The sequence below is a fragment of the Alligator mississippiensis genome, chromosome 6 (genome assembly GCF_030867095.1).
Source record: "Alligator mississippiensis isolate rAllMis1 chromosome 6, rAllMis1, whole genome shotgun sequence".
In the NCBI taxonomy this organism is placed as follows: Eukaryota; Metazoa; Chordata; order Crocodylia; family Alligatoridae; genus Alligator; species Alligator mississippiensis.
In genome coordinates, this window is record NC_081829.1 from 41166808 (window position 1) to 41191125 (window position 24318).

Here is a 24318-nt window from a genome sequence, read left to right on the forward strand (position 1 = left end):
TTGTTGTTTGGTCTCTCCTATGTATTTTCAATCAGGGCATTTGGTGCATTGGATGAGATATATAATGTTTTTAGAGGTGTAGCTCTAAGATCCATGAATGGTAATGGCTCTCTTGTGGGGTGTAGTAATTGTCGGGGTACCGGATTTATGTTGACAGGTTTTGCATTTCTTGTCATGGCATGGTCTGGATCCATTCGGTGCGTTTTGGGCTATAAGAAGTTTGCTTCTGGTGATGAGGTTAGTGAGGTTCTGTGCTTGTTTAAATTTCAAAACACTTTTCATAGATGAGTCTATAAATTTCACTTCATCAACCTCCTAGATACAAAAACTCATGGACTCAATATAGACATTGGATTTATGACACACTATAACCTGCCTGACATCTGACTCCCCAGGAACTTCTCCACTTTTACCTGCTACACCCCCTTTCCCGCCCCCCCCTCAGCCTGTCCCTCACCCCCTGACATCTCAATTTCCATTTTCACTGAGTGGCTTTCTTGCCTGCATACCAGCCTCTGGCTGTTTTAGTATTCCTTCCACCCAGGAAGAGCACACACAGCACATACTGTTGCTTTCAACAGTTTGAGGGGCACTCTCACAGAAACTCCTGCACCTATCTCCTTAAAACTTGGCAGGCTTTATGTCCTCAGAAGGGACTACCATCCCTGCTGTTTTCATCCAAATCCGAAAAAAAATGACAAAGTTGTAGGTATTTTAGTGATTCCACATTATATGCTACGGCCGAATCTCCAAATCCGATTCGGTGGAATCGAATCAGTAGCGACTCAAATCACCAAATTGAATCACTGTCCCTCTGAATAGGCTGAATACGAATCGAATACTTGTAGCTTCGTACAGGTCTAATGACTAGTGGGAATAAGATTCCTAAAAGTTTTTCAGCATACTGGCCCCCAGAACACTAGAGCTATAGGGAAAATGCTTCTTAAGCCCATCTTGTATACTGTAGATAAGGTCTGTTCAACTGATGGCCTACAAAGAGTTAATTTACAGCTCCTGGTCTGATCATTGCTTTCTACATCTCTGTCTTGCCGCTGCTGCCACAGGGGTCTCCAGGCTCCCCTTATTCCTCCAATTTCAGCCTTCTGCCCCTGTCCCTTGGGGCAGTTCACAGCACAATGGAAAAGACTACCTGTGGCTCGCATAGCATGTGGCCCAAGGGGCCTGTGGCCCTTGAGTACTCAGAAATTTGACAATCCTGTTATATATGACAGATTCTCCACTGTTCATTAAAATCACAACCACGAATACTAAATGAAGTAAAGTACACTATAATATACTTACTTTAAACTGACTTCTGGGGGAACATGCACTCTGTACTTCAGTTTATGCAAAATAATACCCTAAAATAACTACTGATTAGAAATATGAACTATAGGTAACTAACTCAAAATCTGTTTCTACACATTGTATAAACAATCACCAGTAAAACCAGCAGTAAATCAGTAATAGCCAACGGCAAAATGTAGGGCTTGAGATTCTTGACAGGGATACCTTCAGTCAATTAGGTTAGGAACAGACATTACTCATAAACTGGTTTAAGTGATCAGAAACTGTTTTAAACCTGTAACAGAACAGATGTTCAGTGCTCATAAACCAGTTTGAAAATGTCTGAAACTGGTTTGAGACAAACCTGGTTGAATGTAGTATCAGACTTAAATGATTTGGGTCAAACAGGTTTATGCAATGTCTGTCCAAGACACTTTGCTGGTATAAGTTAAACCAGACTCCCCCAGCATCCCGGCATGCTTTCTGGGCTGGGTGAGATGCTCTGCTCCACAGCAGAACTGGCCTCTCCCCTCTGCTCCCTGGCTGAAGCTCTGACAGACTTGCAGGCACAGCAGTGTCTGCTGGCTTTCCTGTGCTGCCCCCCCCCCCCCAACCTTCTTACCACTCGCTGCTTAAGCAGAGATCCCTTCCTCCTTTATTCCACAGCACGGACTGTCGCCAGGATGTGGTATGCTAGCTAATGCTATGTAAGGCAGATAGGACAGTGCCCAGTTAGGGTCGTTCGGAGCTAATCAACAGCTCAGCTGGTAATGTCCCTGCATTCCTTCCTTTGGAAAACACTGTTTAAGAGCTTCAACTGCTGAGTGAGGCTTTGTTTTCTTATGGGGTGCTAAATGCTGATAACAGAGCTGATAAATGCTCTGTTATCAAGGAGGGGGGACTCCTCCCTAATCACAGTGTGCTGCTGGGGCCTGGCCACGCTCCCTTCAAGTCAGCCCTGGGGAAGGCAAGGGAGGGCTGCTGTAGTACCCTCGACTTCAAGCCTGACCCACTGCAGGCATGTGGCTGCATTTCTGGGATGTCTGTGTAGTTACGAAGTGATTTTGCCTAGCTAGGTTAGACTAACCTGCAAAGACTGAATTAGTTCAGGCTCAGGCTTTCTGAATGTCTGTCCCTAGCCTCAGTGAATGGAACTGATAGCCCCCATATGGAGTTTGATAATGTGGTGACATTGGATGTACACTGGAAATTAAAGAGTGGAAACACTAGGGAATATGCTGGGCCTTTTTTTTTTTAAATTAAGCTAGAGTTTCCAAAATAAAAGAATCAAGGAAAAAGGTAAATTGAGATATCAGAACACTTCTAAAGATCTCTCTTTTATGGTTTTGCAATAATATAGCACAAGTAGATTTATAAAGTCTAATTCAGGTTTTATAAATATTTTTGCTTTATAATCATTACATTTAAGACTGAAAACAAAGGACATTGTAATTTTTCTTGCTGATGACAATTTTCAAATAAAGGAAATTCATTAGACATCTAACACTGCAAAATATGTCATCACAGTAGAACTAAGGGCCACATACATCTTGAACTAAATAGTTTATAACTGAATGCTTAAGTACTATTAAAAGAAGCATGTACAACATATTCTTTTTATTTTCCACTCATATCTTGCAGAGATGCTTATATTTTCTCCTTCTTCTCATGCCCCTGAGGTATACGTACCTTTTTTCTTCTGTAGTTGAGGGTACCAAGCTGCCCCTGCACCCCACAGTACCATTATATAAGGTTGATCTCTGATCTGTTCCACTGTTAGAATAACTTTTCTTTGCTTTTCTCCCTTGTAACTGTACACAGCTTCTGAAAAAGTTTTAAGTGATATGAATGTCATTAATTTTTGTGGTAATGTTGGAGTGATGTTGTAGCTGTGATGGTCTCTTAAATGCACAGTAGGGAGAGATTTTAGACAAGCTTATGAGCTCAAGGTACCCTGAAGTGACCTGAGGAAGGGTATCTTGTACGTGAAAGCTTTCTCCCAGCTATGCAGTTGGTCTAATAAAAGATATCACCCCCCAAAATATTTGCTTCTGATAATAATTTTATGAACTTCTGTAAAATGTGAAAATACCTGTGGAAATAAAGATCAAATCAGATAATTAGACACAGTCTTACAACATATGATTTATATATGAGTGGAAGAAATAATCCACAATTTTTTCATGTGAGAATGAGAAAGAATTCACAACTTTTCAGGAACATAAAACCATTTTTAGAAATGCAATGAGAATACCAGAACCTTGGTTCATTGTTTTTATGCAGAAACAAACTTTTAAGAACCAGTTTTCTAAAATGCTCAGGAGCCAGCAGTTTCCACTGGAAACAGGAAATGATAAGCACTTTTGAAAAACTGAGCACCTATTTGGGGGATGTAATAGGAAGTTCTGAGTATAAAGTACTTTTAAAAACTGTCACAAATATTTATAAGCATTATCTTCATAGGCTCTGAGCAAATCCAACTCCCACCAACAGATCAAGGGGAAGGCAAAAAGTTGATTCCAGGACATACTGAATGCTGACTCCAAGACAAAGCCAGAAACTAAAACTATAATCACAGATTCAAAGAAATATTTATTTATGGTCATCCACTTGCATGTGCACAAGCAAACTTAACAGAAGTAACTGTAATTAGGGGGTGCACCAATATATTGTTTGGGTATTAGATTAGCACCAATAAAAAAAGAAATTATGTTATTGGCTATCGGCTTTTTTGGTCACTATAGCCGATAATTATGGCTGCATGCCTCAAGCACCCTGGCAAGCATAGTCTGGTTCCTGCGCCCTGCTGCTGGCCTGAGTCCATGGCAAATTACAGGTTCCGCAAGCAGCAGGAGGGGGAGGGTCACCAGGGAGTGGTTACAAGGTGCCATGCTTAGCAACATAGAAGTTTCCTGTTGCTGCTGCTGCTGCCATGGCAACACCATGCACACAATAGGGGCCTGAGCACCTGGAGCTGCTGCAGAGATGTTGGCCTGTGCGTGGGCAGGAGAAGACACCACCATGTGAAGGACATTCCACTCTGCCAGGCACTGGGCACCTTTGCAAATATGGCTTCTCCCTGGCAGCCATGAGAGCTTGGCAGTGCGGGGCCCACTGGCACAGAGGCAGTGGCGTACTTTGGGGTTCCAAACACACTCAGTGCTGCTGTCTGTGTGAGGATCCACCTCACCTGCCCAAGATGGCAGCACGGGCTGTATGGGAAGCAAGGCTGCAGGTAGGAGCCATGGGTGAGAGGGCGATGTATACGGGAATAGGGCGGTCACCACTTTCCTCATCGAGAACTGGAGCAGGCAGGAGGCGTGTGAGTGTGTTACATGTGTAAAACAAACAAAAAAAAGGTTTATGTTAATAGTTTAAAGTGCCTTGCACTATTACTAAATATTGGTTATTGGATCGCCATCGGTCAATATGGCTGGTTAATCATCAACTATTGGTATAGCAAAGAAAATGTTTATGGGTGCATCCCTAACAGTAATACATTTTGAATTATTTAATTAAAAGATTCCTGTATTTCTTTTACTCTTGAAATTATTTAACACTCAGATTGAAACCTAGATTCAGTATTTGTCATACATACTAATATACTTCCTCAGGAACAGATTTCATTCAAAATCTAACCATGTCAGTCCTGTACAAACCATGTACAGGGTTGTATATGTACAAGTGTTTGTTACAGATAACAGGTGAATGCAGATTACATCTTACACTGAAGGTAGGAGCAGGTTCCTGACAGTGATACCAGACTAAGGTCATTTAGCGGAACCAAAGGTTACTTCCTCTTCTCTAGGAGACCTCTTCCCTCTTTTTATGATCCTACTTGAGCCCTTCCTAATCAACCAGTTTTCAAGGTTCCCCTTCCCAGAATTAATGTTTCCTTTGCATCAGTCTTAAGAGTAAAATATTAATTGCAAGTAGATACTTAAAATTAATTTTAATGGACAGATAGGAACAAGAGGCCTGATATGTAAAATATGTAAAACATATATATATATATATATATATATATATATATATATATATATTTTACATCTGTGCATACATATATTTATAAAACGGTATTTAAGTGAGAGAGATGTATTTACATCTTCAGTGCCTATTAAATTCATGCTGGAAAGCTTCATTAACTAGCTGTAATCTCAAGAACAATTAATCTCTTGTACCAGAGGTACATAGAGGAAAGACTGAGTCCTAAAGGACTAAAGAAGGGCAATATAGTAAATGGAATAGTAAATATAGAAAAGGAAAATAGGCTGGCACAGGGTATTAAAGACCAACCAGCCTAACTTCAATCCCCTGGAAGATACTGAAACCAATTATTAAACAATGAATTTGCAAGATCTAAAAGATAACGAAGTGATAAGAACAGCCCGTGTGTGTTTGTCCAGAGCAGACAGTGCCAAACCAAACTAATTTTCTTTTTTGACACGATAACTAGCCTACCTACTAAGAGGGAGGCAGATGTCACATAACTTAGTAAAGCTTCCCCACATAACATTCTCATAAGCAAGCTAAAGAATTATGGCCTAGATATAATCACCATCACCTGGGTATACAGCTGGTTGAAGACCTTGAGGACCTGGTCCATTATCTTTCCAGGTGTCAAGGTCAGACTGACAGGTCTGTAATTCTCTGGATCCTCCTCCTTTCCTTTCTTTAAAGATGAGCACTATATTTGCCCTTTTCCAATAACCTGAGACCTCACTGAACCTCCACAAGTTCTCAAAGAGGATAACCAATGGCTCTGAAATTACATAAGCCAATGTCTTCAGTAGCTTAGGGTGCATCCCATCCAGACCTATTGACTTGCAACATAAAAACTGCTATTTACTAGGTGACACTATAGGTCCATCTTGGCCAATATCCTGTGTCACACAGTGGCAGAGAGTGGGTGCTGAAACAGAGTGAACAGGGTATAAGCACTGGTTCCTTTCCTACTTGAAGCCTTTAGGCTAGGGACACACATTCAAAAAGCCTGAGCCTGAATTGATTCAATCTTTGCAGGTTAGTCTAACCTGCAAAGAGTGAACTGGTTTGCAAGTGGATAGATGCTTGGCACATGCCTGCAGTGGCTCAAACCAGAAGCCCGGGGGCACTAGAGCAGCCCTCCCTTCCACAGGGAAGCTGAGCTGAGGAAGAGGGGCATGGCCAGATTCAGGCAAGCCTGAGTAAACCCTGACTTTCACCTGCAGGGTGCTGAGGGTGGGGGAAGTGGGAGCCTGACCAGATCACTGTGGCAGAATAGGAGGAGGAGGAGGAGGAGGGGAGCGCTTTGTCCACCTCACTGATTCCCTGACAACTGGGAGCAATCCTAGCACACAGGGCTGCAGAGGGAAACTCTTCCCCATCTCCCTCTCCCCCACTGCCACAGGGCGGGGAGGGCAGCTCTGTTTGGTGCTGGGGGACTGTTCCCCCTCCTCCTTCCCCCTGCTGCTGAGGGGTGGGAAGGGCGGCTCTGCAGGGCTGCCCAGCACCAGAGGGGGACTCTTCCCCTGCTCTGCCACTGCTGTGGGGTGGAGCTCTATGACAGGCTGCCTGGTCCCAGAGGAAAGCTCTTCTCCCACCACGCAGGGTGAGAAGGGGAGGGGCTCTGTTCAGCGCTGAGGGGTGGGGGGGGGGAGGGGGGCTCTTCCTCCTCCACCCCTTGCTGTCGTGGGATGGGGAGGAGGGCTCTGCAAGGCTGCCTTCCCCCGGTGGGAAACTTCTCCCCCCAGCATCTTCCCTCGCAGGGCAGGGAGGGGGGCCTGTTCAGTGCTGTGGCAGGAGGGCTCTTCCCCCTCCTCCTCAACCCACCATGGGGTTTTGTGGGGTGCTCCTGGCCTGGCCCCATGGCCCAGACCAGCTTTACTCAGACCTGGCCAAGGTAGCCACATGATTTGGGTGGGGCCACCCCTGGCAGCTGCGGCTCAGTGACTGGGATGTCAAGCCCTGTCAGTGAGTGCAGCCTGGCCTGGCCCAGCACGCAACCAGCGGCTGGCCAGGCAGTGGGCTAGCAGGGCTGGCTCAGAGGTGCCGGTGGGCCCAGAGCCCAGTAGCCACCCATCATTGAGGCTGGCTGCAGCCCCACGAGCCCCCATGGCATCTCGGAGCCAGCCTGGCTAGCACCTGCTATCTAAATGCCGGGCTAGGCCAGGCTGCACTTACTGATAGGGCTCAACATCCCCATCACTGAGCCACAGCTGCTTGGGGTGGCCCCACCCCTGCAGCCTGGTCAGGCCACGTGGCTACCTTGGCTTGAGCTGAGTGAGGCTGGTCTGGGCCATCAGGGCAGGGCCACCCCTAGCAGCTGCAGCTCCATTACAGCTGCTCCCCACGCCCCGGCTGGACTGGGCTGGGCTGAGGAATGCCACAGACTGGGGTGGTGGGGGGTGGGAGGAAGAGCCCCACTCTGGGGCCAGTCAGCCTGGCATACAGCCCCCCTCCCCGCCTTGCAGTGGGGGAGGAGCAGGGGGAAGAGTCCCCCTCTTGGGGCTGGGCAGCCTTGCAGAGTCCCCTTCCTACCCCAGGAGGAGGAGCAGGAGTCCCTCTCCAGTGCTGTATAAAGCCCTCCCACCCTGAGGGGAGTCCCCCCCCCCAGCACAGAACAAAGCCCTGGCATGACCCCATTAAGGTGAAGGCGGCAGGGAGAAAGGTTAATTCTTTCCTCCATCCCTTCTGCCCTGCAGCCAGGGTCTGCCAGCCCCAGGGGCCACTGCTGCAGCCCCCTCCCCTTTGCTCCCCAGCAAACAGGTAGACCCTGGCTGCGGTGATAGAGGAGGGGAAGGAGGGAAGAATTAACCTCCTCCCTGCCCACTTTGCCTTAATGGGGCTATGTCGGCCAGTGTCTCTGCTAGGGCTGGTCTCTGGCTTGGGCTAAAGAGCAGAGAGGAGGGATCAGCCCTGAAACTGAGAGTCCCACCCAGCAGCCCTGAAGCAGACAGCCCTGTCACCAAGACCCAGCCCTGCAGCAGAGAGCCCCACCCAGATCAGAGAGCATGCTGGGATGCTGGAAGACTGGTTTAACTTAAACCAGGAAGGGGTCTGGGACAGACAATGGATAAACCAGTTTAAGCCAAATCAGTTAAGTCTGATACTACATTCAACCAGGTTTATCTCAAACTAGTGTCAGCCATTTTCAAACTGGTTTATGTGCACTGAATATCTGTTCTGTTACAGGTTTAAACCAGTTTCTGATCACTTAAACAGGTTTATATGTAACGTCTATCCCTAGCCTTAAGGTTTAGGAAATTCTGAGTCAGAGGCTGTACCTCAGCTCCCGTACTCAATAGCTATTGGTGCACCTTTCCTCCAAGAATTCATTCATTCCCTTTTTGAAAGCATCTAGCTTCTAAGCAATCCCTCACTTACTTCAAATACCCTAGCCTGCATGTCTCCTTCGCTTATCATTTCTGCCAACTGTACTCATCTGGTAGTTTCCCCTTATTTGTGAAGACTGAAGTAAAAAGGCATTAAATACTTCAGCATTTGCTGCATTATCCATAACTAAATTCTGTAGGGGGCCTACTGTTTCTTTGGTCTTCCTCTTGAAATACTTATAGAATTCCTTTTTATTACTTTTATGCCCCTTGCCAGTTGCAACACAAATCTTGACTTGGCCTTCCTAATTTTCTCCCTGCACTCCCATGTGATACACCTATGTTATTCCGAAATAATATGACCAATTCCACTTTTAAACTCCACTTTTTATAGGATTCCTTTTTGAGTTAACTCACTGAAGAGACGCTTGTCTAGCGAGGCCAGTCTCCTACTGCACTTCCCTAAGGGGTACCTATAACAGCCTCTGCCAGTGGGACACTACAGTCAGGGGTACTCTCTTCAGCCTGCACCAGGGCCTCACCTACACACCCATGCAGGGACAAGCTTTTCAAGTCCAGTCTCATTTTGAAAAACACCATGGGAAAAGCAGTGGGCTACCCACATCAGCCTCCATCAGGCACCAATCAGGGCAAGACTACCTACAGAAGCCCACAGAACTACATTGCAGGGCAAAGACCATCCTCAACAGCACTTTGAATACACCCCCCACCCCCAAAAACTGGCCTATTCTCCTCACCCACAGCACTTGGAAACCCCCCTTCCATCCCATGGTACTTTCAGCAGTACCACTGAACCTCTACCCAGGGATTCAGGCATACCACTACAGTCTTGATTTTCCATGCCTCAAGATCCCATTCTTAGAACTTTCCCCTCTTCGTTGGTCAGGAAGTTGGGGCCAATTGCAGCTCCACTCCACCTCACAAATTCTGGGCTAGTACTCGTCACAGGAGGGGGAAGAGCCTGCATTCAAACCTCTTCACCCCACTGGGTCAATATGAAGGAATGAGGTCATATCACCCTGAAAATCCATGAACCTCATTTTGCAAAACACCACTGGTAGAACACACATCACCTCTATGCTGGTAGTTCCACAGGCAAGCTCTCCCTGAAATCACCAAGAGCACCACACTGGAGTTTCTAAAGAACCACATTTTATGAACCTATGGGCCCTGCTACATATTCAAATTAAAGCTTGATAGAAACCACATAAATTGTTACACATTTTCAAGCACTACTTTTATGCAACTATAAAAAGAGCCAGCCAGCTATAGTCCTATGATATTACCTTGTACATGTGGCCAGTTTAAATTTACTGCACAATTAACCAGTTCATAGAATCATAGAAAATCAGGGTTGGAAGGGACCTCAGGAGGTCTAGTCCAACCCCCTGTTCAAAGCAGGACCATCCTCAACTAGATCATCGCCACCAAGGCTTTGTTTAGCAGGGTCTTAACCTCCAAGGATGGAGATTCCACAACCTCTCTGGGTAACCTGTTCCAGTGCTAGTGAGAAATTTTTTCCTAATGTCTAACCTAAACTTCTCTTGCTGCAATGTGAAATCATTACTGCTTGTTCTGTCATCTACCATCACTGAGAAAAGACTAGCTCTATCCTCTTTGGAACCACCCTTCAGGTATCAAATCCCCTGTGGTCTTCTTTTCTTCAGACTAAATAATGGGTTCCCTCAGCCGCTCCTCAGAAGTCTTGTGCCCCAGCCCCCTAACCATTTTCATTGCCTTCTGCTGGACTCTCTCCAATTTGTTCACATCCTTTCTACAGTGGGGGGCCCAGAACTGGACACAGCACTCCAGATGTGGCCTCACTAGTGCTGAATAGAGGGAAATAATCACTTCTCTCAATCTGAGAGCAATGCTTCTATTAAGGCAGCCTAGTATGCCATTAGACTTCTTTTCAACAAGGGCACACTGTTGGCTCATATTCAGCTTACTGCACACTGTAACTCCCAAGTCCTTTTCTGCAGAGCTGCTGCTTAGCCAGTTGGTCCCAAGCCTGTACCAGTGCATGGGATTGTTTCGTCCTAAGTGCAGGATGTTGCACTTGTCCTTATTGAACCTCATGAGATTTCTTTTGGTCTAATCCTCCAATTTGTCAGGGTCTCGCTGAATTCTAGCCCTACCCTCCACCGTATCAACTACTCCCCACAGCTTGGTGTCATCTGCAAACTTGCTGAGGGTGCACTCCATCCCATCTTCCAGATCATTGCTGAAGATATTGAACAAAACTAGATGATCTCCTGAGGTCCCTTCCAACACTAATTTTCTATGATTCTAGGAAAACTGACCCCAAGGACTGACTGCGTCCAGTACTGGGCACTGCACTTCAAAAGGGATGTAGCCAGCCTGGAGAGGGTTCAGAGGAGGGCCACCCGCTTGGTGAGAGGGCAGTAGGACAGGCCATATGAGGAGAGACTGAAGGACCTGAACCTGTTCAGCCTCAGCAAGAGAAGGCTGAGGGGGGATCTGGTGGCTGCCTACAAGCTCATCAGGGGGGATCAACAGCAAATAGGCAGACCTCTTTTTCCCCAGCACCACCTGGGGTGACGAGGAACAATGGTCATGAGCTGATGGAGAATAGGTTTAGGTTGGAGATCAGAAGGCAATATTTTACAGTTAGGGTGGCCAAAATCTGGAACCAACTTCCCAGGGAGGTGGTCCTCGCCCCTACCTTGGGCATATTCAAGAGGAGGTTGGACGATCATCTGTCTGGGGTCTTGTGAACCCAGCATTCATTCCTGCCTGTGGCATGGGGTCAGGCTAGATGATCTGTTCAGGTCCCTCCTGACCCTAGCTACTATGATACTATGACCCCTGAAGCGCTCCACTTGAAACAGGCTACCAACTAGACATCAAGCCATTGATTCCTAACCTTTTTGCCTGACCATCCAGTCAGTTTTCTATATACTTTACAGTCCATTCATCCAACCCATACTTCCTTAGCTTGCTTGCATGAATACTGTGAGAGACATGTAACAGAATACCTGGGGCTCTCTGTTCCTTTAAGGAAGAAGCAGCTCAGCAAGGGGGTGCTGCAGGCCAGGCAGGGTGTACTAGCTGAAGGTTGCCATGACTATAGGGCAATTAAGCCAATTAGCAGGCACCTGCAGGCAGCCTGTTGACCAGAAGGGGGCAGGGCCCTGGAAGGGTATAAGCCTGAGGCTGGGCTACCAGGCTAGTTTCTCCCTGGCTGCCGCAGGGTAAAGAGCTCCTAGCATCTAGAGTAAAGGGGAAGAGGCTTAAGCCCTGACAGGAGAATATTAGGCTCGGTCCTTGGACCGATACTCTTTAATGTCTTCATCAGCGACTTGGACGAGGGAGTCAAATGTACTCTGTCCAAGTTTGCAGATGACACAAAGCTATGGGGAGAAGTGGACACGCCGGAGGGCAGGGAACAGCTGCAGGCAGACCTGGATAGGTTGGACAAGTGGGCAGAAAACAACAGGATGCAGTTCAACAAGGAGAAATGCAAAGTGCTGCACCTAGGGAGGAAAAATGTCCAGCACACCTACAGCCTAGGGAATGACCTGCTGGGTGGCACAGAGGTGGAAAGGGATCTTGGAGTCCTAGTGGACTCCAAGATGAACATGAGCCGGCAGTGTGACGAAGCCATCAGAAAAGCCAATGGCACTTTATCGTGCATCAGCAGATGCATGACGAATAGGTCCAAGGAGGTGATACTTCCCCTCTATAGGGCGCTGGTCAGACCGCAGTTGGAGTACTGCGTGCAATTCTGGGCGCCACACTTCAAAAAGGATGCGGATAACCTGGAGAGGGTCCAGAGAAGGGCAGCTCGTATGGTCAAGGGCCTGCAGACCAAGCCCTACGAGGAGAGACTAGAGAAACTGGACCTTTTCAGCCTCTGCAAGAGAAGGTTGAGAGGCGACCTTGTGGCTGCCTATAAGTTCATCACGGGGCCACAGAAGGGAATTGGTATTTATTCACCAAGGCGCCCCTGGGGGTTACAAGAAACAATGGCCACAAGCTAGCAGAGAGCAGATTTAGATTGGACATTAGGAAGAACTTCTTTACAGTTCGAGTGGCCAAGGTCTGGAACGGGCTCCCAAGGGAGGTGGTGCTCTCCCCTACCCTGGGGGTCTTCAAGAGGAGGTTAGATAAGTATCTAGCTGGGGTCATCTAGACCCAGCACTCTTTCCTGCCTATGCAGGGGGTCGGACTCGATGATCTATTGAGGTCCCTTCCGACCCTAACATCTATGAATCTATGAATCTATTATTACTGCAACACCCGTGAGGCTTGGAACATGGTGTAGGGGAGGACTGGAGCTGCGCATTTAGCCCCTAAGGCTTTAGGTGCCCTGCTGCGGCATAGTCATAGAGACGCCCAGCGAAGGGTCTGGGACTAGTAGAGGCCAGTAGGGTGCCGGGGCATCCCAGGACGGGCTCCAGTTGGACTGGGGCCTATGCATAGGCCCACGGGCAGCCTCCCTATTATTATTAATCAAAGCACGGTGGACGAGAAGGGAAGGCAGCCTGGGATGGAGCAGGTCATGGTCACAGAGCCGCCAGGGGGCATCACGGCTGCCATTGGGACCCAAACATGCTACAAGAAGGTATCAAAAGCCTTGCTAAAATCAAGCTATATTACAGAGGTGGCCAAACCGCTGCTCGTGAGCTGCATGCAGCTCACTGGCACAGTACTTGCAGTTCTTCAAAGATCGGCTGAAGCCCCACCCACTTCTCCCTGAGGCAGCTCTGGGACACAGCACAGCATGGTACCTCCCGCTGCTCCAGCTTTCCCGGCAGGGAGCACATCCCCAGCCCGCCCTCCTCCCTTCTTCTCTCCCTCTGGGACTGCTGGCTCAGGTGCCGGGCTGCTGGGGCAGGGACTGCAGCCATGCTGCTTAGCCCAGCGCGTACTTCCCACAGAGAAAGCTGGAGTGGCTCAGCAGTGCGGGGGGAGGGGGTCACCACCATTCCAGGTTGCTCAGCACTCGCACCTACTCCCTGCTGTCCGGCTCTTGAACTTCGGTGGAGGATCAGATGCGACTCCCAGGAACGACTTGCCCTTGGTAAATCCAAAGCTAATTGTTCCTAATCACCTTCTCCAACTAGTGCTTATAAATGAATTATTTGAGGATCTGCTACATGATTTTTCTGGGGAATGAGGTGAGGCTAACTGGTTTGTAGTTCCCTAGATCCTTCTTTTTCCCTTTCTTAAAGATGGATGCTGTATTTGCCTTTTTCCAATCATCCCGATTGCCATGAGTTTTCAAAGATGATGGTCGTCAACTCTCCAATCACATCAACCAACTCCCTTAGGACCCTCGGATGCATTGTGCACCCCATGGAGCTGTACACATGCAATTTTTCTAAATAGTCCCTAACCTGTTCTTGCGCCACTCCATCTCCTCCGCAAACTGTACTGCCAGGTGCAGTAGTCCTGGAGCTGACCTTGTTTGTGAAGAATGAGGTAAAAAAGGTATTGAGTACTTCAGACTTTTGTGTGTCATCTGTCACTAGATTGCCTCCTCCATCCAGTAAGGGACCCACACTTTCCCAGATCTTCCTCTTGTTGCTAACATACTTGTAGAAACCCTTCTCGTTACCCTTCATGTCTCTTACTAGATGCAATTCAAATTGCACTTTGGCTTCCTGATTTCATCCCTGCATGCCTGAGAAATACTCTTATACTCCTCCCTAGTTGTCTGTCCAAGTTTCCACTTCTTGGAAAGCTTCCTCTCTGTGTTTCTGCTCACTGAAGAGATCCCTGCTAAGCCTGTCTGGTCTTCTGCTGTACTTGCCAGTCTTTCTGCACATTGGGATGGTTTATTCCTGCACCCTTAATAATGTTTCTTTCAATTACAACCAGCTCTCCTGGACTTCTTTCCCCCTCATATTGGCCTCCCAGGGGATCCTGCCAATCAGTTTCCTGAGTGAATCCAAGTCTGCTTCTCATAAGTCCAGAGACCTTACTTTGTTGCTCTCTTTCCTTCTTTTCCTCAGGATCCTAAACTCAACCATCTCATGGTCGCTGCTGCCCAATTCTTTCCTGTTCGTAAGCAGCAGGTTAAGAAGAGCATGGCACCTACTTGGCTTCTCCAACACTTGCACCAGGAAGCTGTCAACACTCTCCAAAACTTTGTGGATTGCCTGTGCAGTGTTATATTGCCCTCCCAGCAGATGTCAGGGTGATTTTGTTAATTGTGTAACAAGTATAACGTGTAGCAGAGGCCTAACAGAGTATTAATGTTCTAAGGTCAGAAACAGCATCTAAAATTTAAATACCAATTTAAAAAAAAGAAAAAATGTTGGTTTAACTAAAAAGTTTACTGTTATTTAAAAATGCTAGTTGCTAGAGCAGAATTTAATTACCTTTCAGCAAAGTAATTATGAAGTGGTGGCAGTTTAAGTTCAATAAGTCAACTAACCTGTTAGTATGGAGATGCTGATGATTTTTAATACTGAATGAACCAATGTATCTTGCTGAAGTTGGTCTAGTTGAACATGCTGTATATTATTCCATTTCTGGGGATGCATGTGTGGAAGATCTCTGAGGTAGGTAAATTTTGAAGATACATATGCCAGTAAATCCTGGAGAACACCAACGTCTACTACATGAGAAACTTAAAAAAAATTAAAGTAAGTCTTAAAGGACTTCTGGAGTTAAGAAAGGATCTTAAGTATTACCAGTTATTATCTGTACCACTTTGTCCAAGTTTGAAATAGTACAAGGTGCCATGTTTTTTAACAGTGGAAAAGTTATGCTTTATTTTGTGATAGAATTCCAGCACAAAATGTGTGCTGTTTTAAATGCACCCAAAACTCATGTGAAAATAAAAATGCATCTTACACAATAACCAAATTGTAAGGTGTAAAGCAATTTTGATTAAGATGATTATGTTACATCACTGTTTACTAATGTGCTATCCCTGAGATAAAATTTATGTTGTTTTCTGTATTCCAAGTTCAAAGAACTAAGATATTTCAGTAAATTAATACTTTTTAATGGTGACCACCTAATTGTACTACGAAGTATAAAAGCCTCTCAGTCCAGGATTGTTCTCAAATTTGGTAGAGTTCTGTACAGATTAGATTTTCCATATTTACTTCTTAGAAAAATATAAACATTAATACAAATAAAATATTTAAATAGCTATTTTTTAAATACATTTTGGAAAACAAGAGATTTAATATTCTCTTGAGTTCTAATCTAATACAGGCAGTCCTCGATTTACGGTGTTTCAAGTTTCCTCAAACGGCACTTAAGACATTTGTAAACTGACACCCTGTTTCAAGGTTCCAATGCCAGTTTTGCCTTTGTGACACTGGACACAGCTGCATCCAGCTAGTAAGTTTGTGGTGGTGTGGGGGAGAGGGGAGGGAAGAGGCGTGGGGAGGCAGATCAACGCTCTACCAGCGAAGGAGAGATTGTGGCTGTGGCTGGGATGGGGCGCGGAGAGGGGGTGTGGCAGCTCCCACTGCTGCATGCCGCAGGTCCAGGAAGGCCGGGGGGGGGAGGGCGGGTCCCCTGGATCTGCATAAGGTGGCCGGGGCCCGGGCTGTGCGCCAGGTGGAAGGAGCTGGGAGCAGGGGCTATGCCCTACCACCACTTGCCCAGCCAGGGTGGAGGCGTGCAATGCAGGTATGGCTTGCTCTGGGTGGAAGATGCTGGGAGCAAGGGCTCTGCCCTGCTGCCACTTGTCCAGCCGGGGTAGGGGGGGCATGAGGCGGAGTCGCTGCTTCGGACAAGTGGCAGGCAGCAGAGAAGCCACTTCACCCTCCTTGTGCCTCCTGGACGAGCTGTGGTTTCACCCCACCAAGCAGTGGCATCTGCAGGACATGGTGGGGACGTGTGCTCCCAGATCTGCACAGGGCAGGCAGCAGAGCAGTGGCTATCGGGGGGCTGCAGCCACCCTAAAATTCCCCATAACCCCTGCCACATGCCTGGAGCAGCCCTGGCTCCGTCTGCCCCATGCCCTGCCACCATTCACCAAGGCAAAGCGAAACTACGGCTCATCTGAGAGGTACAGGGAGGCTGGAGCAGCTATGCCACTGTGTGTCGCTTGTCTGAGGCACTGCAGCACATTCTGCTCCCTGTCCCTGCTGGGCAAGCGGCAGCAGGGAATAGCCTCCGCTCCTAGCACCTCTGCGCCTGCATCCTGCACCCCTGCATCCCAGTTGGACAAGTGGTAGCAGGGCAGTCCCCACTCCTGGCACCTTCCACCTCACCATGGGGGAGCAGCTGGACGAGCTGCAAATTCTCTCATGGCTGCTCATAGCCCCCGCTCCCAGCACCACCGAAGCGTAGCCCAGCACTGCTCACCTCGCTGCAGGGGGAGCAGCCAGATGAGCTTTGGCTTTTTCCACAGCGGCCCGTAACCCCTGACGTGCATCCCGGCACTGCTGGCCTCCCTGTGGGGGGAGCAGTGGCGGAGCTGCCAGACGAACCATAGCTTCGCTTTGGGGGCTATGGGCTGTTAATCATTTGGCTGGAAGATCAAGATAAACCCTGTGCTCCTGTGAGTTTAGGCATCATTCAGGAAAAGGCTAGGAGCCTTTATGATGATCTTTATGAGTCTTTAGGATGAAAAGCAAAAAGTGACAGAGGAAGAAGATGCACCCAGTGTTGAAGAGACTCCTCCTCATGAAGTCTTGACAACAAAAGTGTTGGCTGAAGCATTTCAACATTTGGAAGCTGCCATGTCCCTGTTTGAGGAACATGACCTCGACACTGAACACAGTGTATCAGTGACCAGGGGCATATCCACCATGTGCAGGTGCTACAGAGAAATTGACAAGCAAAAGAAGAGAACGTCTATCCAAACTTCCTTAGATGCTTTCTTTAACAATGCAGACAAGACTCCAGAAAAACCTGCAGCCAAGACTCCATTGAAGACTCCAACCAAGAACCCTTCAAAAAGTCCAGCAAAGTCACTGCAAATAAGTCCTTCCAAATCAATATGATTGATATTTACAATATAAATATATTCATGTAGCTATATTACTCGTCTATAATTGATTGAGTATAAAATGCTGGGTTATTTTTGGTGAAAATAGGGTACTAGGCCTTGGTTCAGGAACCAATCCCCGATTTATAACATTGTTTCCTATGGGAATATTGGTTCTGAGTTACAACGTTTCAACTTAAGACGTAGCTTTCAGGAACCAATTGTGTCGTAAATCTGACGACTGCCTGTACAGAGGCAGGTACTAGAAAAATATAAAGGTTCTCTTATGAATATATTTCAGCCTCACATTCTTTGGGATTAATAGCTGAGCAGCTCCCCAGATTTAATAACCGACTGGCAAAGGTTGACTGTAGCATCATCTCCCCAAACCAAAGGTTCTCATGCACAGTGACATCTGCAACAAAGGAAATGGATGGCTATCAGCACAGAACACAATGAAGTTGTCCACAGGTCCCACTCAGGAACTGATTTTACTTCAGAATCTTAATTTGGAAATTTGTATCAATATCAATCTAGTATCAATATAATTAAGTTGCTAATTGCTTTTTTTTTTTCTTCTGCCAAAGCATAATGGAGTAATCTGCTGTTCCTGTCTCTATTATCTATTATTCAGTGACCCACTTCACTACCGAGTACTCTGCTCTCTTTTTGTGCAATATCTAAGACTGACTTTCAAGGGGGTAATTTTCAGAAACAGCCAACCTTTGACTTAAAGTTACTTTGACTTAAAGTACATTCCTAGTGATTCATCATGTAAGTTGCTCCATAGAGGCAGAACCCTGTAAATGTGCAGAACCCTACCTACTTCACTGGAGCACTTTGGAAGGGAGTATTATCTTGCAGCTGAAAAGTAAATTTAAAGAAGAAATAAACTACTTTTAAAACAAATAATTTTTAGAATACACTGGGACAGTCTTAAGAACACTTGAAAAGTTCTCTCAGCACCATGTTAGTCATCTCTTACTGTAAAACATTAAATAATCTGATACCAAGCATCTCATAAAGACACCCTATGAGAAGGTATTTCATTAACCTAGTCTAATTTTTAAATAGTGCAACAGGTAGACTAAGAGTTGATTACTGGTCCAGATCCAGAGATCATATCTGAAATGGCAGGTAGTGGTACGTTTGCTTTAAAACAATGTTGATGGATTTCTGAGATAAGATAAACAAAGTGGAAAGTGGGGAAGAAAGCTATTTTACCTTCAATTTTCCTATGATATTTAAATGGCATTGAAGTAATAAACAGAAACCTACTGAAATCACAATTTTGTGTTTTTCACAGAAAACACAAAAAATGGCAGGTTTGCTGCTGCAAAAAAACCCTTACTGAAAATAAAGGACTGCCAGCAAGATGGCTGCTACCCCTAATGCCAATTGGCTGAGAGGGCTGCCTGTCGGACGGACCCACCCCCTTCCACCAATAGGCAGTGAGGAGCAGGGACGCATTATGTATAGCCCTTACTACCAATCAGCAGCAAAGGGTGGGGCCACTGGGGCCCCTCAGCCAATCAGTGATGTGAGGGAGCCACTCCACACTCTGCCTGCAAAAATGGTGGCTGGCCCTGGGATCTACCTGTGAAATTGGCTGGCTGTGTTCTCAAGTTTAGTAGACCCCAGTAATAAACAAAAGACCAAAAAGCGTTAAAACTATACAATAAACAGAGTAACACTTTCAAAGTATTGTCTGTAAAATGTTACAATAAGCAAGAGACACTAAATTATTCAAAGAAGAAAATTTGGCTGAAATGTCAAAAATTCTGAAAAGATCTGATTTCTCAGTGCTGTGTGTCGTATTAAAATTTACGCAGGGAGAAACTAGAGAAACAAGACAAAATTATTAAAATTAGTGCTCCTGGAATCAGATACAAGTAATAATCATAAACACCTCTAAGTAGTAAATGGCTAATTTATGAAGCTGTATAGGAGCCTGTATATATACACCTGTAAAAGAGTGAGGGTTCTGCTTAGACTGGAAAACTCTAGATTATTTCCTCATTTTCAGGTATGGGGACAGCTTAGGGCTATGACATCTAAAATTATGGCTTGGGATAGTTATAACATCCTGAAATCCCTTTTAAATTAATTGCCAAGTAGATTCGCTAGAAATGCTATTCCTCCTAAATTTTTACCCTGTTTTGAAATAATTTGGCTAAATCCAATCCTAAACTTATGCTGATATAGCTCTCAGGGGGTCATAACTTCTTACACAAGAGATGAATTTGGTCTCAGGCATACTTAAAGTTTCAGGACCTAGCAAATGTCATCAGAAGCTGACATCAATATTAACTGATATGTCACAAACAAAAGGAACAACATATTATGCCACCGTTTCAAAACTGAGGGCTCTGGAAGATGTTACATTTTACACTATCATGTTAATCATGCAATAAATTGTTCAGCCAATTTATGATGTCATAAAATGGTAAACCAGCTGCAAATGGCTGGTGGTTGGTTTGCCCATCAATACAGAACGTCTGTGTGACTGGTTTGCATCACCATGCAGACAGAATGTGTAAACTGTGTCCCAGATCTAGGGCTGCCCCCTGGTCAATCCCGACAACCAGCTGATCTTCATGACTGGGTAGGGGGCAGGTCCAGGTCTCATAGAATCATAGAAATAGGGTTGGAAGGGACCTTGTAGATCTTCTTGTCTGACCCCCTGCCTGGGCAGGAAGAAAACTGGGCTCACATGACCCCAGCCAGGTAGGCATCAAGCCGCTTCTTAAAGACCCCCAGGGTAGGAGCCAGCACCACTTCCCTTGGAAGTTGGTTCCAGATCCTAGCCGCCCTAACTGTGAAGTAGTTCTTACGGATGTCTAATCTAAACCTACTCTCCAACAGCTTGTGGCGGTTATTCCTTGTTATCCCGGGGGGCACTAGGGGAAACAAGGTCTCCCCCAAACCCTTCTGGTCCCCCCTAGTGAGTTTATAGACGGTCCCCAGGGAAAGACAGTCACCAGGTCTGGGATACAGCAGTCGGCAACTTTAAAGGGTTCTGTGGATCGTTAAATAGCACATGCTTTTAGGAAAAGGGGAGCTCCCCAAACTCCAACTGAGCCTGCCGCTAAAAGTCTGCAGCGTAGGCAGCTGGGGATCAGGGAGCTCCCCAGTCTCCAGCTGCACACCCCAGCAGTCACATAATGAGACAAAGCTTCTCAGATCACAATCCCCAAAATCATGCACCATTAATTTTTGGATCAGGCACAGAATTCCTCAGATCCCAATGACATAATTATATTAACATATGCCAGGGTCCAGACACTATCCATTCGCTACCAGATCCACAAAACCTCTAATGGCATGTGCAAAAGATGTCAAAAACTATAGCTATTGGGGCAAATTCTGGAAGGAGAAGTAGTTTTTGACATCTTTTTGACATATGGTGGCCACTAGCAATAAAAAACTACAACAGAAAAAAAATATCCAAACAAGGTGTTCAAAACTCTTACACCAACTCTTAAACCAACATGCTGAATGGGATATCAGTTCTGGACAGATTCTTGCTGCCAATAATGCAGAGTTTCTAGAATTACCACAGTGAGATGTTTTAGAAATGCTGATTAGTTAAGGCAAAAAAAGAATATACTTGACTCCACCAACTGCAATCTCTCAAAGACAATCTTTCATATATTTTATATAGTGCATGTTTGTATCTAAGGCAAACAAGGTTCTTTGGATGAACCATTTTATCACATCATAAATTGGCTGAATAATTTACTGCATGATTAACATGCTACTGTAAAATGTAATGTCTTCCAGAGCCCAAAGATTCTCTAAACTCTATGACCCAGATTCTCCAAACATTGTACAGTAATTTTTTTGTCTCCCTAAAAGACAAATTTTGTTGTTGTCGAAGGGGCTGGATAGTTAAGATGATTTTGAGTGACTTAACTGTGACATGTTCAAATCACTACACATAAATAAAAATTAAAAAAATTATGAAGAGATTAATTTAAAAAAGAAAACAAAAGGGAGTTCTTACCTGTGAGTAGTACAATATCACCAGGGAACACTGTGAGTGACCAAAATGCAGCAGCTCGCCACAGCACAACCTTTCTTTCTACTTCTGACTGGTCGATAACAACAATAGTTGCTATGGGAACTTTAGAGGAAAATTTTGATCTTGACTTGATTAGAATTTCTTTTACATGACAAGGATGTATTACTGCAACCAAAATAACATATTTCTGACTTTTGCAACAGCAGTTTTTAAGTAATAATGGATTCTTCTGGAGTTTCCCAAATTCTGATACTTTCTCTCGATCTGCTATTATTCCAGGACTAGTTGAAGAACAAGACAATTTAGCTTTCTTTGAGTTTTCGGGTTTAGGTACCGAATTACAAATACTTGGAGTATCTTCAAATGTTCGGGCTCTTTTAGAAGAGAATTTATGAGAATAATTTACTTGGGAGCACAGTAGTCCTGTGCTCAGTGGTTCAATATGGATCTCATTCAGAAGTTGTTCAGGAACACTAAAGAGCTGTGGGGACCTTTTCGTATTTTCACAGGAATCTGGTTTTTTTGTAGACTCAAAGCAGCTAGTTTTTCTGGCACCTTCAGAACTGAACAGTCCCCGAGACTTGGAAGACTCTTGTCTATATTCCGTTTCAGTCACACTAATGCATTTTCCAGTATTATTGTTCAATTTAAAGGTTTGACTTAAAGCTGCTTTTCTTTCAACACACGTTGTTCCTGTTTCTATTCCACTTAGTTGTGTAGCTTCTTTTTTAAATGTTTTTTGTGCAAAAATGGCAACTTGACTTGAGGTCATTATACTAAGAAATTCAGTGTCTGTTGATACTGCAAGGTTTAAACAATCATTCTTAACTATTTTTGTTTTTGACTCTCCTAATTTCATGGGAAAACACATCTCCAGATACTGACTCAGATGTTCATGATTAACACTATTCAGTTCTGATGTAACATCTTCTTGTCCCACAGATTTTAGATGTATGCTAATCTGTTTGGTGCTGGAAATCAAATCAGAAATATCACAGCAGTTGTCTTCCATATGTCTGGTATCACTTTCAGTGTGGTTTGAAAAACAGTCCTTTGATAGTTTTCTATGGTGCTTTTCTGTTTTTGTAAATATCTGAGGAAGCTGTTGATATGCAACTTGATTTTTGTATATTTCTCTATCTTTAGATTTCTGATAATCAGAGTAAGTTAGATCACCAGTTCTGGTAGGTGCACTGTCAAGAATTTCCATGCTTCCTATTACTGGAACACAATCTTCTGCAACCTCAAATCTCCTCTGTCCAGAGGTCAAAGAAAATTGATTTTTGATGTGAAGAGTCAGGTCCACAGAGTTTGTTGCTTGAAGTTCTACATGGCCAGTTTCTTTTACTTTCTCAGAAGAAAAGCTTAAGGCATGCCCACAATAGGAAAGATGCAGTTCTTTCCATGGTTCATCAGCTGTTGAAGAACACTTTTTCTCATACACCTCCAGTTGAGTTGGAATGATGGGTGCTCCAAAGAAAACATGGATTTGTGGTCTTCCAGACATATTTAATTACTGCATAGGTTTGATTTTTGAGAACACGTAATTTAGTGCAATAACTGCAGTACTTCATATATTCACATAAAATGCCAAAAAACTATTGCTTTATCTTCCAACTAGTCATATATTTCCAAATAATTAAACCAGAAACAGTAGTATTTAATAAAATGCCCTAAAAAAACCCATACATAACCAGTTTACATTTTTTGACAATCCATACAATTAAATATTTCTAATACAGAAAAATGTGAATGAGTTATCTTTCCCAACAGTTCTATTTATAACAATAATGATTTGAAATCGGGGGGGGGGGGGGGGGGTCATTGTCCTTATGTAACAGATGCAACTTTGAGTACATAGGAAAGAAATCTGAGCAGTCCTGAAGAAAATTTCCAGGAAGCTAAACTTTTTTCATTTCTATAAAGACTCAATACCATTATCTGATGCTTAAAAAATGTAACATGAATTAATTTTTTAGATATATAATTCATATATATTTGTAGGGCAAATATCTATATCCAAAATTTCTGACAACCTAATTCACATTTGATGTCATACTACAGAAGATCTCAAAGAAATGCTATATATTTAAAAATGTTAGAAGCAGTCTAAAAATTACTAATGCAAATCCTTTTTAAAAATACATATTTAAAGCTACAAATAAGTGCAGTAAAATAAAAAAAGTCACATTGGGAAGATGACTATTTTAATACAGAAGCTCTTTAAAAGTTGTGTTGTTATTGAATTCCTAAGTTACTCTTTCAATAACCTCTAAAATATCACAGTGAAACTTAAGAAAAATGTTTCAATAGTAGCTTTAATTCATATACATAAAGACAGAAAGTCTAGTCTCTCTTGCATATTAAGACAAGTCCAGCTAGTGAAATACGAAACAAAGGATTTATTTTTTTCATTTCTACTACAACATTCTTCAAAACTGGATTATGTATCAAGAATAATTAAGACTTACTGCTGTCCAAATGTAACTCTCTAATGTAGGCGTTCAATATGCAGACACATCTGGTTATATCTGTCTCAATGTTTTGGGAGTTGCTGGAATCTTGTTATGGTGGCAAGCATAACAATCACAGAAAGGAAGTTAAAAATTTGGTCCACTGCAAAAAGAAAAACCAGGACATTATAATAAACACTGCAATGAAAAAAAACCATATTTTTCTTTCATTTTTTTACTTTCACAATAGACCATTAGGGGTCGCTAAACTCTATGACACAGATAGACCTTCAT

At 44.5% G+C, this 24318-nt stretch overlaps 1 protein-coding gene across 13 annotated transcripts in view; it reads right to left on the reverse strand.

Moving 5' to 3' along the window:
• Positions 1–24318, reverse strand: part of SHLD2 (shieldin complex subunit 2) — a 129099-nt gene that overhangs the window by 47434 nt on the left and 57347 nt on the right. For 10 of the 13 annotated variants that reach the window (XR_009463025.1, XM_019497074.2, XM_019497075.2 and 7 more), the window contains 5 exons: positions 24043–24187; positions 21554–23087; positions 17855–17962; positions 15028–15222; positions 2977–3111 (listed from right to left, as the gene is read on the reverse strand). Coding sequence is in view for 12 of the 13 variants with exons in the window: in XM_019497074.2 (XP_019352619.1) it covers positions 2977–3111; positions 15028–15222; positions 17855–17962; positions 21554–23078 (1963 nt within the window). In the remaining variant the exon portion in view is untranslated. The remainder of the gene's footprint in view (positions 1–2976; positions 3112–15027; positions 15223–17854; positions 17963–21553; positions 23088–24042; positions 24188–24318) is intronic. The other 3 variants (XM_059729813.1, XM_059729814.1, XM_059729817.1) reach the window with 3 other exon arrangements.